The sequence below is a fragment of the Camponotus vicinus genome, unplaced genomic scaffold, assembly GCF_025532165.1.
Source record: "Camponotus vicinus isolate PSW18456_S1 unplaced genomic scaffold, iyCamVici1.0 SCAF_6, whole genome shotgun sequence".
Classification (NCBI taxonomy): domain Eukaryota; kingdom Metazoa; phylum Arthropoda; class Insecta; order Hymenoptera; family Formicidae; genus Camponotus; species Camponotus vicinus.
Window position 1 is genome coordinate 8,211,915 of NW_028141978.1, and position 13,837 is coordinate 8,225,751.

At 34.7% G+C, this 13,837-nt stretch overlaps 2 protein-coding genes across 5 annotated transcripts; both read right to left on the reverse strand.

Moving 5' to 3' along the window:
- Positions 1-13: 13 nt before the first annotated feature.
- Positions 14-5,729, reverse strand: LOC145973099 (CUE domain-containing protein 2). Its single transcript, XM_083102288.1, has 5 exons — positions 5,576-5,729; positions 4,946-5,035; positions 4,096-4,435; positions 3,859-4,032; positions 14-3,348 (listed from the first exon to the last, which is right to left on the reverse strand). Exons 2-5 carry the CDS (start codon positions 5,032-5,034, stop codon positions 3,088-3,090), a joined length of 864 nt encoding a protein of 287 aa, XP_082958414.1. The 5' UTR covers position 5,035; positions 5,576-5,729; the 3' UTR covers positions 14-3,087.
- Positions 5,730-6,539: 810 nt separating this feature from the next.
- On the reverse strand, positions 6,540-12,618 carry LOC145973445 (uncharacterized). 4 transcript variants are annotated; one of them, XM_083102829.1, is made up of 5 exons: positions 11,684-11,761; positions 10,615-11,089; positions 8,534-8,799; positions 8,104-8,454; positions 6,540-8,009 (listed from the first exon to the last, which is right to left on the reverse strand). In XM_083102829.1, the coding sequence occupies exons 2-5, from the start codon at positions 11,000-11,002 to the stop codon at positions 7,389-7,391; spliced, it is 1,626 nt and encodes a 541-aa protein (XP_082958955.1). In that variant the 5' UTR covers positions 11,003-11,089; positions 11,684-11,761; the 3' UTR covers positions 6,540-7,388. The 4 variants fall into 4 exon arrangements, with proteins under 4 accessions (XP_082958955.1, XP_082958957.1, XP_082958956.1 ...); XM_083102831.1 differs by lacking the exon at positions 11,684-11,761 and adding an exon at positions 11,188-11,665; XM_083102830.1 differs by lacking the exon at positions 11,684-11,761 and adding an exon at positions 11,171-11,665.
- Between the last annotated feature and the right edge of the window lie 1,219 nt (positions 12,619-13,837).

The following is a 13,837-nucleotide window of genomic DNA, read 5'->3' on the forward strand; positions in this document are numbered from 1 at the left end:
TAAAAGACAAATATAATTATATAATTACATTTTACTTTCACACAACTTCAACAGTTCACATCAAATGAGTTAAAAATTAATAGCCAAAGTGCTTATTTTTATATTACATTAAAGGACATTACGGAGACTTCGCTTAAAATTAAAATAATCCTTATTGTTTGTAACATCAATCTTTTTTTTTCATTTATCATATTTCTGAAACGATTTTATCAAATTATTTTTGGAATCTATGGATCGACGATAGAGTATATTTAGTTCTCGGCAAATATATTTATATTCACACAATGTGAGTGCACAATTATCAGTAATAATATTAGAAATTCATATATTGGATATATATATATATATATATATATATATATATATATATATATATATACACACATATATATATGTATATATATATATATTGGGTTTAAAAAATAAATTCAATCATGATAAAAAGATTGATAGTTGTATACGTGATTTTTTTAAAACAAGACAAAAAGTTTCTGAAACACATTTATAATTGTTAAACAAATTATTTTATAAAATTAAAATTTCCTGTCAATTTCAATCTTTTTAAAGAAACGATACATACACAAATCGCTATTTTTGATTCGTAAAGAGTATACGACTACATTGTTCATTAATATTAAAGCAAAGAAAAAAAGGCTTAACAAATAGATGTAGAACAAATAGATACTTTGGTTTGAATTGTGTTTCACTGCTTTTGGAAGTAATTACTATCTCACTTTTCTACGCATACAAGATATAGATTTTGAAATAAGTATCGAGTTTACATCATTCTATACATGACCTAACGTTTTAATGATTACGTTTATATGACTACATTTGAAGTCTGCAAGATAGCAGCATAATAATAGAATAATAATACTGGCGAATATTATGGCGCAATTTTAAGCAGACTTTTTATCCCGCCTAAAAAGGTGATTATTTTCGCCTTCAACTAAATATGACTACAATATGTTCGAAATCTACAATTTCGTAATTATTTTTGCAATATTAATATATTTGTATGTCTAATTCATTTGACACAGTGTATGTATGATGGTACACCTGCACTTGCAAATGATTTTTACAATTTATATCTTTCCGATTTTGATTATTCGATAAACAATTATTCGTGCTTTTGTTCGCGAAAATTCTTCTTTACATATTATTAAGATAATATTGACTTACTAAATTGTGCTTGAACAATTATTTTTGAATGAGTAAACGTGCGGATAAAAATTCTTGCTTTTTTATATATCATCTAATATATAATACATTTTACTAGAATGCAGTTGAAAAAGGATTAATTTGTTACATGACATGAACGCTGCTATTTGACTAAATACATTTCAGGTATATTTTCATAAATCACTTTTCACACTAATCATACTTTGCTAGTAATGCAGGCATAAGAAACAATATTTTTCACAAAATTTACATAATATAAGTAAAGCATTTTAAATATATAAGTGAGATATTAGAAAGATTTTCATATACATTTACAAAGCACTAATATAATTAAATAATTCTATTTAACGCTATATACAAAGTGGTTCACCAGAAACAGAATACCTAAATAATTTTCCAAGATTGAAGATACAAAAAGAGCATTATACACGTAATTTAAAATTTACACATTTTTAACATTTTAATGGTTAATTTAAATTAGATAAAATAGCTTTATAGGTTTAGAATAAAGTTATAGATCGTAAAAAAGCTAAAATAAGAATAAGAATGCATCCAAAATTGTGGCACACAAGTGACAGACAAATAATACAATAAACAAAAAATATGAAATAAAATTTTTTCACAGGTTTTATTTTTGATAAAAGTTATTAGAAAGTTAATAACATATGCTTCTTATATTTAAATGAAAGTCTAATATAATCTTGTATTATCAATAGTATCAAATTCATCTCGGCAATTTTCTACTACTATATTTAAAAAAAACTGCTAATAAATATATATAAAAAAAATATATATTTTATGAAAAAATAAATTACTCTTGATATGTATACTTCATATATAATTTCTTTAACAACTTAAATAATTTTAGTTTATTTTATTATAAATGAAATATACTTTCTTATTTATATATTAATGATCATTGTCGAGATGAATTCTACAATTTTTCTCGATTATGTACTATAATTTTGGCACATTCTGTTCTCGAGGGAAAAATATTTTCTACATCATATTTGTTTCTGAAACTTATACTAATTATTTTTTTTCATATCTTTACATTTAAGAGAATTACACAGATGTACTGTTTCTGATGAAGAACTTCGTATAATTTGAAGAGGATTCTTACATTTATATAAAATAAATAAACTTGAAAAATACAACATGATTCCTATCAGAATAGAATAAGAGGAATGGATATTAAGTCAAGTGCCGAGTTTACAATAGCCAGCTTAAATAATAAAACATACGTAAGAATTGTTTTTTACATAACAACTTACAAATAATTATTTTCTAAATCAGGCGTATATCTTTTTTACAATCTTAATATACATAAAATTAATAACGAGCCGAATAAGTATTTTATTCGAAAAGATAAATTCGACTTTAAGACTTTAGAAGTACATAAATAAAAAATAATTGTGATCAATATACATTATATGTCAAAATTAAAATTATTCTTTTTGCAATTTTGATAATACCATTGATATTAACAGAACAAAATAACTAATGCATTTGTGTAATATTATATATATTCTAATTATAGATATAAATATCTTAACGGCCATTGCACGCTCGATCGAAGAAATATGATCTATACACAGAAATGAAAAAACGGGTATTTCATTAAATGATTAATCGAGTCCACTTGAACTAATAACGTAAAAAACTATAGTCATATATATAATACAGCAGTAAATTAATCAACAAATTAATGTTGAAACATGTGAGAGATTCCAAGAGTTGCATAGGCTGCATTATATAGAAATTAAACGTCAAAAATGCTACGTCTGTTTAAATTCGATATTTTGTCTATATTCCTATACGAGTAAGATGGAAAAGACCTAAAATTCAATCGAAAATCAGATGCCTCCAAGGGGGTGGATCAGGGGGTGGAGGCAAAGGGACTGGTTACGGACGGCAATGACCTCTCTTTCTACCACCTTCGTTACCATCTTCGTCCTCGCCACCCCTTCGCACTTCCGTGTAACGTTCACCCTTTACACTTACGATCTTATTATCGAGATATCGTACCAGTTTCTTGGGCTCTGTTTTTGGCGCTACTGGACGATGTTCACGACAATCATCGTCTCTGTCGACGTAACTATATCGTGCTATGATACGAGATTTCAGCTCTTCGTCGTTCAATCTCGCTTTATTACGACCATTGGGCTGAAATGATTGAAATTACGCATATTGGTAATTTCGATGTACATGCAGGAGATATTGCAGGGTGTCTATGCCTGGAAATCTCAGGAATTTTTTTTATACTTGGAAAAATCAGGGAATTCTCATGGAATTTTATATTATTCTCTGGGATTCAAAAAATTAAAAAAAAAATTGAATGCAATATATATTCTTTATTGTAATTTTTTTAATGATAAAAGAATGAAAAATATTTATCTCACTTGAAACCTGTTCACTTTTTTTCAATATATTTGCAAGTCTAGCACTGGAAACTTAAGTGGCTCTATGGTTTTCCTTTGTAAAAGTATTAGAAAACGCATGCTATAGAAAATTTTTAGAAGTTGCAAAAGATTTTTAAAATATTGTCGTTATCTGGAATTTTGAACAAAAATATCCTAAAAGATCAAAAAACTTTTAGAGAATTTTTTTACATAATTTGAGTAGACACCCTCTTATATTAAAAAGATAACAATTAAAAGAATTGAAACATCTTACCGTTAAAAACGTAAGATTGCTCACGATACTTTGACCTGCTTCCTGACGATGTAACGCCAGTTGCGCGGCTTTTGCTATATCACCCCCGGCCACCGCCAAACAATGCCTGGCTTCAGCGGTGCTCGCTGCTGGAAACATCTCTTGCAACAGAGCAACCTGATGCCAAGAAGATTCCTATAATGATACAAAGAAATTTATATAGATTTGTGAAGGCGTTTAAAGTGATGCTTTTCTTACCTCCGAAAAATATTCTCCGCTAGAATCACTGCCGGCATCGCTCGTTTCTGACAGATGATGAATGCGCATTCTTTGCGTACCAGCTGGCAAAAGAGCGGAGAGGCTGATGTGATTCAATGGATCGCTGTGAGATTGACAATTTTCACTATCTTTACTTTCTTGTTTCAATTTACTTTCCACGTCCAGCAACCATTTTGATACAGCCTCTTTTTCGATAGTGGAAAACTCGGGAAGGCAAGCGGATACCATCTCGCACAATCCATCCACATCTAAATTTTCCTCCAACGCACTTTCTTCTACCATACTCACTACATAACTTAGTACAATGTCGTCTATTAAGCTAAAACAAAAAACGTTTAATTAATGTAAAAGTAAAAAGAAGATTTATCAATTTATACTAGGATAAATCAAAAAGTAAGATTCTTTATTTTATTACAACTTATTGAACTTATTGTGTTAAAATGGAAGCTAATAATTATTTTTCAATATAGTCTTTGAGAAGATTGATGCATTCTCTTTAATATGAATTGGAAGATTCCCTCTTGGTAAAAGCCTTGATGTTGATTTGATGATTAATTTAAACATCAAAAACTAGATTTTTACTGAAGAAGAATCTTTAAATTCTTGTCAAGAGAGGACAAGTGTATCAATCTCCTCTCAAAGATTACATTAAAAGGTAATCATTAGCTTATATTTTTAACACAATAAATCCAATTTGTGCACAAATGTTAACTAAAAATCACAATAAAATATAACCAGTGAATCTTACTTTTCGATCCACCCTGGTATATTTTTCCATGAAAGACAAGAAATAAGAAATATTTCGGAAAATCAAAGTTTGAGCTTGTACCTCAATTGAGCAGTGGGCACCTGTTTCCTAACGAAACTAAATAAGGCCTTCTTCACTAATTCCTCCTTCTCATCCATCGTACGGCTCATCCTGCAATTGTTAAACCGTTAATCCAAACGCGATCCTTTGGAAATTCATCTAATATCGACACGCTCTAATCGCTCGCCGTTCCCATCAAAGTGGGCGATCTCGCGAAAAATAAAGCCTTCGAGAGGCACGATCAACTCATGCGTGTCTCGCTCGCTCGCGATCTGACAAGCGCTGACACACGTCCTTCGCGCGTATATAACATTCAGTCATTGATCCTTTAATATAGGTTAAGGGAAACAAGAGAGGGCAGCAGGTCTCTAGTTCGTAACCCTTGCGCGAACGAGAAGTCGCGACGATTCCTTCGGGATCAGGATCCCAGGATCCAGGATCGGTCGATCGCGCGAGGAATTCACTCGCCCGGCAGATCATGTATGTATATGGATGGAAACAGAGGGGGGTAGGGTAAAGCCGAGAAGTGACAGAAAGTTGCGGTTGTGGTGGCTGTGGTGGATGATCAGGGATGCTGATGACGGGGCCGGTCTTGCGAGCGAGATCCGCCTCGCTTTCGGCGAAAGAGAGGCGTTATACGAGTATACGAACCTGATGCCCTAAAGCTACACAACTCGATCTCGATCGGGAGTCTCTCTCTCTTTCTCTTTCTCCCTCGTGACGACGCTAAATCGCGAGATAAATTCCGTATACAAACAACGCTCGTCGATTTGACAGTTGACAGGGAGAGGGGCGAACACGTGGCGCCTCCTAACACATTTCGCACGAATCTATCGCATAGTATAGTATGTTTGCTGTATTATTATAATATAGTGTGTCCCATAATACCATCTCTCGGATTTTGCCGAAGAAAAATTGTCTCCAAATTGGCCAGTTTTTTAAAATTCAATCTGTTAAAATGACTAAAATTAAATTATTTAAATATTTAAGTAATAATTATTATATTTAAATATTAATTATTATATTTAAATATTAATTAAATTAAATATTATAAATTTTAAATATTATAAATTATTATTATTTATTATTGAAACTTAAATTATTAAAATTATTAATACATAATTATATAATTCGATGCTTTTAGGACATCCTGTATATAATGCAAGGACATGTAGTATACATATACAGTGTATATATGTATATAATATTGTATATTATATCCCAGCAAACACCAAGTAACAGTTATATAACTGTTAGTTATAATTTCCTACTCAACAATATAACTGTTACATGTTATATAACTGTTAAGTGTTAGATAACAATTATATTGTTGAGTAGGAAATTATAACTAACAATTATATAACTGTTACTTGGTGTTTGCTGGGATACATATGTAATAACACAATAAAAAGAGAAAATCAAATTGAAAGGGAGAAAAAATTATGAATTCTGCGATATCGCAAAACATACAAAGTTACAAAAAATTTAAAATAATTTTTAAAGATCACAGTTCCAAATTTTATGCGATCATTATTTTATTCTCGCGATCAATTATGTCAAAAATACTCTTTACATTTATGGATTATGATAAGGAAACCTTTTATTTTAACTTGTGTGTATATAAAAATTGATTCATATTTCACAGAGATTTAACGTAAAGCTTTATCTACAATGGAGATTGTTATACATTTGAAGTTGTGTGTTGTAATAGCTATATTTATTTACGAGATGTATCTTCACATGTTACAATTTACACTTACAATATTCCAATCACATATGACTTTACAATGCGCGCACCAGCGACAATGATACAGCTTATTTGATACATATTCAATGTATAAATAATTACAATTTGATATTTTTATAGCTGAAATAAGTTACAACACAATTCTAGAGTCTAAAATTCATGTTTTTATATAAAATGAAATTGATCACACATCCACTTACGAGACAACCGAATATATATTTCGATATAACAGCAAATAGCATTATTAATCCTTATAAATGCGTTGCTAGTCAGATGTTTATATTGCGTGTGTATATATACATATATATGCATGTATATATATATGTATATATAAAGTTATATGTAAAAGATATTTAAATAAATATATATATGCTGTGAAAAAAGATGCACTGGACTAGTAGAAATATGTTTAATGTAAATGCTATATTTACTAAATGATAAAATATTTGTCTTTTATTAGAGTCCGATACATAAAACATTAAATAAAAGGTCAACTTGTTTGTCAAGCACTTTCGTTACATAGATTCCAACAAATAACATTTTCTTTGTTTCAATAATTGAATTACATATGTTGTCTGATAAATTATCTTAATAAACCTGACAATTTTATTGTCGTAAAAATGTCTCGTATTTTAAAGAAATCAAATCGCAGATATTCTTATACAAGTCGAAATTTGTAGCACGTGATCCATTACATGAAGATATTCTTACATCTTACTATGCCGCCTTTTTTTCCTTTAACGGCTGTATCGCGTTCTGAATTTCATTGTCTTCCCCGACATCAACGGAAGCATAATCGATAGAGTCTTTTTTAATACTGTCTCTGTTACAACCCGATTCTGGTTCTTCGACAATTTCTTGTTGTTGTTCTAGGAAATCAGTAGGTACAAATTCCATTTGGTCTTCGTTATCGTTTAAATCCGGCGGACCTGGCAGTTCACAAAAATGTAATCTCTCATCACTCTCATTCACTTCCTCGCCACCTGGGTCATCCTCCTCGTGCAAACTCATAAGTTTTTCAAAATCCGAAGAAGGTGTAACATCTTCATTATTCTCTGAAAATATCTCCGTCGGACTAAGAGGTATATCTAAAGGCTCCATTTTCACGGTTGCACACGGCGATGATGGTGTAATAGGTCGCTGTAAACGTATTTTGGTGAAAGGTCTTGGCTCTATGGATTCGGATTGTTGTCGCTTTTGTGCACGTTTAGGGCTAGAAGACGTAGATACTTTTGGAGATGATGTTTTATTTTCTTTGGATTCCGCAATATTTCTAGGAACTACAAGTTGAGACGATAATGGTTTCGATTGAGGTATAAGTAATGGTGGTTTTGTGTTCTGTCGATAAAAGAATACAAATTAATTTGAAGATTGTTTTTTTGAAAAATATTAGAAAACAATTATATATAACAAATTGTATTAATAAACTTACTTGGGATGAAGGACTTGGACCAGCTAGTCCTTTCACTTGCAATGCTTCGGCGGCATTCAACAGTTGTGGCAGTTTATCATGAGCGACATTAACTTCTCCACGATACATGAATTTAACCAAGGCTTCCACTTCCCAAAATTTCAGATCCTTCATTAAAATAATAGGATGTTGACACGGATTCTCCCGTAATAAATCTGCCAAATAGTCGCTACATGAAGATAAAATCATCTTGTGGCATTTCAAAGATCGCCCTTCGCATGCTAGGGTCACATCGACAAACTGTTCTGTATCTAACAATGATGGAAAGCTATTTTGCATATTACTATGGTAACTATTCCACCTCAAGCAAACCTAAAAACAACAAGTAAATAAATTTAATAAAAATCCGCATTTTCCTCTTAAAATAGATACGACATTCGCAAAGATATACCTCTGTAGGTTGTTGATGGACGATATTATGTGGTAATCCTTGACTAGTTTGTCGCGGTGGCATTTTGATAGTCGTAGGTGCAACTTGCTTAACTTTCAATGGAATAGTTTTTAATACAAGAGTCTTTGGTTGCCGTGATTGTTGCTGTTGTTGCTGCTGAGGCAGCGGCGCTGGCGCAATATTACGAATATGAGGTCTCACTAGAGACTGCGTAGCTATCCTTATAGTTTTAGCAGTTGTGTTACTTTGGGATGTTGACTGTAAAACTGTAACAAAAAAATAAATATATTATTGCAAGTATCTCATATAAATCAAATGAAAACTACAAAAGAAGTAAATCAAAGAGAAATTTCTTATTGACATGGTTTTCAACAGTGGCAGTGATTATTTTCAAATTCTATTTTTGAAATTATAATTTTGATGGAACAGTTTTAATTGAAGAAAAACAAAAAATTCTAACTTAAATTATGTCATTTATAAATCCTAGATTTCTTGATTGTAAAAGATTTTATCCATCATATTAAAATAAATGAAAAAGTAAGGTTTCCTATTTTATTACAACTTTTATTCGCAACTTAGACTTATTGTATTAAAATAGAAGTTAATAATTACTTTTCAATATAGTTTTCGAGAAGATTATACTTGTCCTACCTTGACACAAATTTGAAGATTTCTTTTCAGTAAAAATCTGACTTGATGTTTGAATCACTCTTGAATAGCATTCTGTATTGCTATGATCAAAGAATCTTCTCTAGAAAGGAGCGCAGGCTTCTTTCCTGACTTTTTTCTCAATAATACCAGATCTTATTCTGCATATCAAATTCAGGAGCTTTTGTAATCATACGCTTGAAACATTAAAACGTCCTCTCTACAGCCTGGATCTGATTTCTTCCAATTTTCATTTGTTTAGACTGCTAAAAAAACATTTTGAAGGAAAACAATTTCGAGATGATGTAGCGATACAGAATGCTGTTCAATAATGGTTTAAACATCAAGAGCCAGATCTTCACCCAAGGGGGAATCTTCAAACTGTGCCAAGGGACAAGCGCCTCAATCTTCTCTTGAAAACTATATTAACAAATAATAATCATTAGCTTATTTCTTAACACAATAAGTCCAATTTGCAAATGAGTAGTAAGTAAAAAAGGGACCTTTCTTTTTGTTTCACTCTTTATACAGGGTGTCCCATTTTAAAGTTTACAGTGCTATATCTCGCAAATCAATGATTTTAGAGAAAAATGTTTCAGACAAAAGTTGCATGGTTTCAAGGGGGACATAAGATGGTGTCATTGATTTGATCTTGGACAGTCGTTTGAAGGTCACCTTCAAATTCTTAAATGGAAACCCCCATTTTTCATTGCATATTCTTGTAGCTTACCTCGAGAGCTTTTCAAAACACTTTGTTGTTAGAGTTGTAAGACTTGAAATAATTTCTTAATTTTACATAAACCATAAAATATCTAGTAAAATATTCATTTTTCGATTATCTTACCTTAATACTTTTATGTACAAAATAATGAGAGGAATCAATTGGTATAAAGAAAACACATAATTGTTTCTAAGAAAAAAATATATAATTATTAATTGTAAGTTACATATTTTTCCTTAGAAACAATATACTTATGTGTTTTCTTTACACCAATTGATTCTTCTCATTATTTTATACATAAAAGTATTAAGGTGAGATAATCGAAAAATGAATATTTTACAAGATATTTTACAGTTTATGTAAAATTAAGAAATGATTTCAAGCCTCATAACTCGGAAAATACTCAATGAAAATTAACTTAATTATAGTGTTTTGGAAAGCTCTCGAGATGAGCTATAAGAATAAGCAATAAAAAATAGGGGGTTCCGTTTAAAAAATTAAAGGTGATTTTCATGTGACCTTCAAACAATTATCCAAGATCAAACCAATGGCATCATCTTATGTCCCCCTTTGAGTCAAACAACTTTTGTCTGAAACATTTTTCTCTAAAATTATTAGTTTGCGAGATGTAGTAAACTTTAAAATGGGACACCCTGTATATACACAAAATCGTAAAAAAAAAACCTACTCCGAAATTACCAAAAAATTTTACCGTGGTATCGTCTGCCGATCAGCCTGCCGCCGTGATGTACCCTGAGGTGCCGATGCAGATTCGTGGTGCCACATTGACGCGGGTTCGCGCCGCCCCTGACCACGACCGCCCCGCAGATACGGCACTGTGCGCGTAGCGGATCGTTAGCGCACAGGTCGAAGTGCGCCCAGACAGCGCTGGGATTCGCCATGGCGCGCAAACTGCGCGCGTGGGAGCGCACTCGGTGCGTGACATGCCGGCCGGAGGACGACGACGCGGACGACGACGACGTGGGCGGCGCGGGCGGGGGCGGTGGTGGTGGGAGCAGGGCCGTCGGCGGCGGCGACGTCGACGGCATACTCGACTCGTCGAAGTAGCAGTCCTCCTCGTCCTCCGGTTCCTGCTTCATCGCGAGACTCTCCCTGATGTCGTCCGTAGAGGTCGTCGCGACCGTTTTTTCCCGCGAAAATTAATCGATGTGGATGTTGTTCTCGCTCTGTGGAACGAAAGAGATACCGGAAGATTAAAACCGAATCGCATTATTATTCTTAGTATTCATTTTTCTTAATAATTTTACAAATTATCGAGCGTTACGTTCTCGCCGATGAGGACTGTCAAAATCAGCTGTTCGCGCGCGGTTAAGTTTCGCGCACGTGCTCGATCGCTTTAACGACGATTATTGCCGCTGTATTTTCTTAGGAACATGCTTCTCTGTCAAGTATGAGAGAGGCGACTACATTCCAGATTCTCTCGTTTATTTTACACCGAAATTAACAACGAATTGAATCTTTATCAGGGCAAAATTCATCCTGAATTATCTCGAAGAGTAAATATCCACAAACTTATGTACCACAACGCAAGAATCGTTATTACAAAAACGCAGCCCCGAGCATAAAATAAAATCAATAAAATCTTATTTGTCTAGAAAAAATCCTTTTATATTCAAATACATAATTCCTCGATGCATCTTCGTTCTTTCGCCGATTTTATCGATGCTCGAATGCCGGGGAAAAAATTGCGCGACAAGAACAGAGGTATCTCTAAATATATACATCTCGAAGAGAGGGGGATACAAAAAAAATGATAATACATAAGACTCGCTACGCTACTGGTTGCTCTCTCGTGCATACGCGCCATCTTTTTTTCCCTTCCTCGTGTATCGAGGAAAAGCATGGTTTGACAGCTGCGTTTTCGCGCGATCTCGCTCGTGCACAATTACACTTGATTTTTTTCCTACGCCCACGCGAGCCAAACGCATTCCCCTCGCCCTCCCCCGCCCGGGAGAGGGGACCGGATTCCCTCTCTGCGCGCGTTTCGCGCACCCACTCCATCGCGTGCACTCGCCTACGGGAGTTTATCGTTCGCGGAAGAGATCGCGCGAGAGACCGACCGGCTATAAAACGGCGACGGTGGCAAGTGCGCGCGATCACATCGAGCCAGGGCGGTCGTGGAAGCGGGTGTCTATTCGCGCGCGGATTCGAGGGCACATGTTTTTCTTTTCACGTCGTTCTTTTTTTTTTTTTTTTTCCCTCTACCGATCCTCGCCGACAGTGCGATTCTCGTGGCGCACCAGACGTTCGATCGATTTTCCCGTCGCGGAGGAAGCGTCGTGGTCGTCGCTCGCGTTTCGACTCTTACCTCACGAGTACCCCCTCGTCTGCTCTCGACGTCGAGATAACCGAGGCGCGTTAAATCGGATCGGTTACTCCGGATCGGACGCGACGACGAGCGGAATCGCCAGAACGCGATCTGTCAGAGCATCCACGCGATGGACTCTCCCTTTCGTCTACGTCTACGTCTCTTCCTCTACGATATATATCCTCCCGAGAGGAAGAGGAGCCCACGGAGACGGAGAGATCGTCGGACACGCGCTACCCCTCGCTCGTTTCCGTATCGTTAAACGCCGCGAGATCGTTAACGTCGCGAACGAATTCGGGCGGTGGCCGCGCGTTACGCCGGGCCGAGAGACGATTTTCTCCGAAGCCGAACCCGGGAGTGACTAAAATCGAAATCGGTGAACGAACAGGGGCGCGTCAGGACGCGCATGTGCGACGGCGTCGCCGGTCGTCGACGCATAGTATCCGTCTCGTCGCCGGGCCGCGTCGCTATCGCGCGCGTGCGTCTCTCTCGCTTTCTCTCTCTCTCGCTCGCGCTCCCTCTTTCTCTCTCTCTCTCTCCCTCTCTCTCGCTCGCGCTCTCTCCCTGTCTCTCTCGTTTTCGCTCTCGCTTTCGCATCTCCCGGCTACATGTCCGCTACACGGGAGATTTACTAACCGACTTGACGATATCCGGCTCCGAAAACAGTCGACCGACAATTCCGATCGATCGGAATCCACTCGCTCTTTCGTTCCCTCCCGTACAGCACGGACCATTGTTGTTACATTGCTGCAATATTGCCGCAATATTGTTGTTACATTGCGGCAATATTGCCGCAATGTAACAACAATGGTCTGTGCTGTGGGCTTGGAGCAGAGGTCGAGCGCGATGTAATAAAGAAAAATGATATTGCGTTGGGAAAAGATGAGAATAAAAGAGTCGTTCGCCTCGATACGGAATCCTCATTCGTATCGTATTCGGTAAGACTTCCCAGCAAACACCAAATAACAGTTATATAACTGTTAGTTGTAATTTCCCACTCAACAATATAACTGTTACATAACATGTAACAGTTATATTGTTGAGTGGGAAATTACAACTAACAGTTATATAAATGTTACTTGGTGTTTGCCGGGTTCTTAGAGGCGCGTGCAACAATGGACCCTCGGCTCTTTAACTTCTGATAAGCAGAAACGTCAAACGAGAGCGTCGTATTTTTGGAACTGAACCATCTCGTCATTCACGCTCCGTTTCATATATCGCGAGGGGAACGTTTCATTTCAAAATTCGGAAAAAAGGAGAGCGCCCATGCGTTATATTTAATTTATTACATCTCCATTATATTAATTCTATTATTAATTTTATTTTATTTATCAATAAAATATGGTTACTTTTTTATTAGCAATGACGAATAACATAGATTAACAATATTATAGATTATAATTAATAATGAGAAAAATACATTCGTTGAGAAAAGTATATAATATAAATATATATACGTAATATAACGTAAATGTATAAAATATATAAAATACTGATAATTTTGTTTTGAAAAATATTTAAAAAAGAGTACCTTCATTAAAATAAAATCATTTATAATTTGTTACATTTATTCAATTAATTTGTTTAGTAATCACGAACAATATAA

Bases quoted from the DNA above. Each gene is read 5' to 3' on its own strand.
- LOC145973099 (XM_083102288.1), bottom strand. From the start codon at position 5,034: ATGAGCCGTACGATGGATGAGAAGGAGGAATTAGTGAAGAAGGCCTTA. The intron at 4,436-4,945 runs GTACAAGCTCAA...TTTTTGTTTTAG, and splicing joins GTGCCCACTGCTCAATTGAG to CTTAATAGACGACATTGTAC. The intron at 4,033-4,095 runs GTAAGAAAAGCA...GTATCATTATAG, and splicing joins GCGGAGAATATTTTTCGGAG to GAATCTTCTTGGCATCAGGT.
- LOC145973445 (XM_083102829.1), bottom strand. From the start codon at position 11,002: ATGAAGCAGGAACCGGAGGACGAGGAGGACTGCTACTTCGACGAGTCG. The intron at 8,800-10,614 runs GTAAAATTTTTT...TTTTTGTTACAG, and splicing joins GATCGGCAGACGATACCACG to TTTTACAGTCAACATCCCAA. The intron at 8,455-8,533 runs GTATATCTTTGC...TGTTGTTTTTAG, and splicing joins TCCATCAACAACCTACAGAG to GTTTGCTTGAGGTGGAATAG.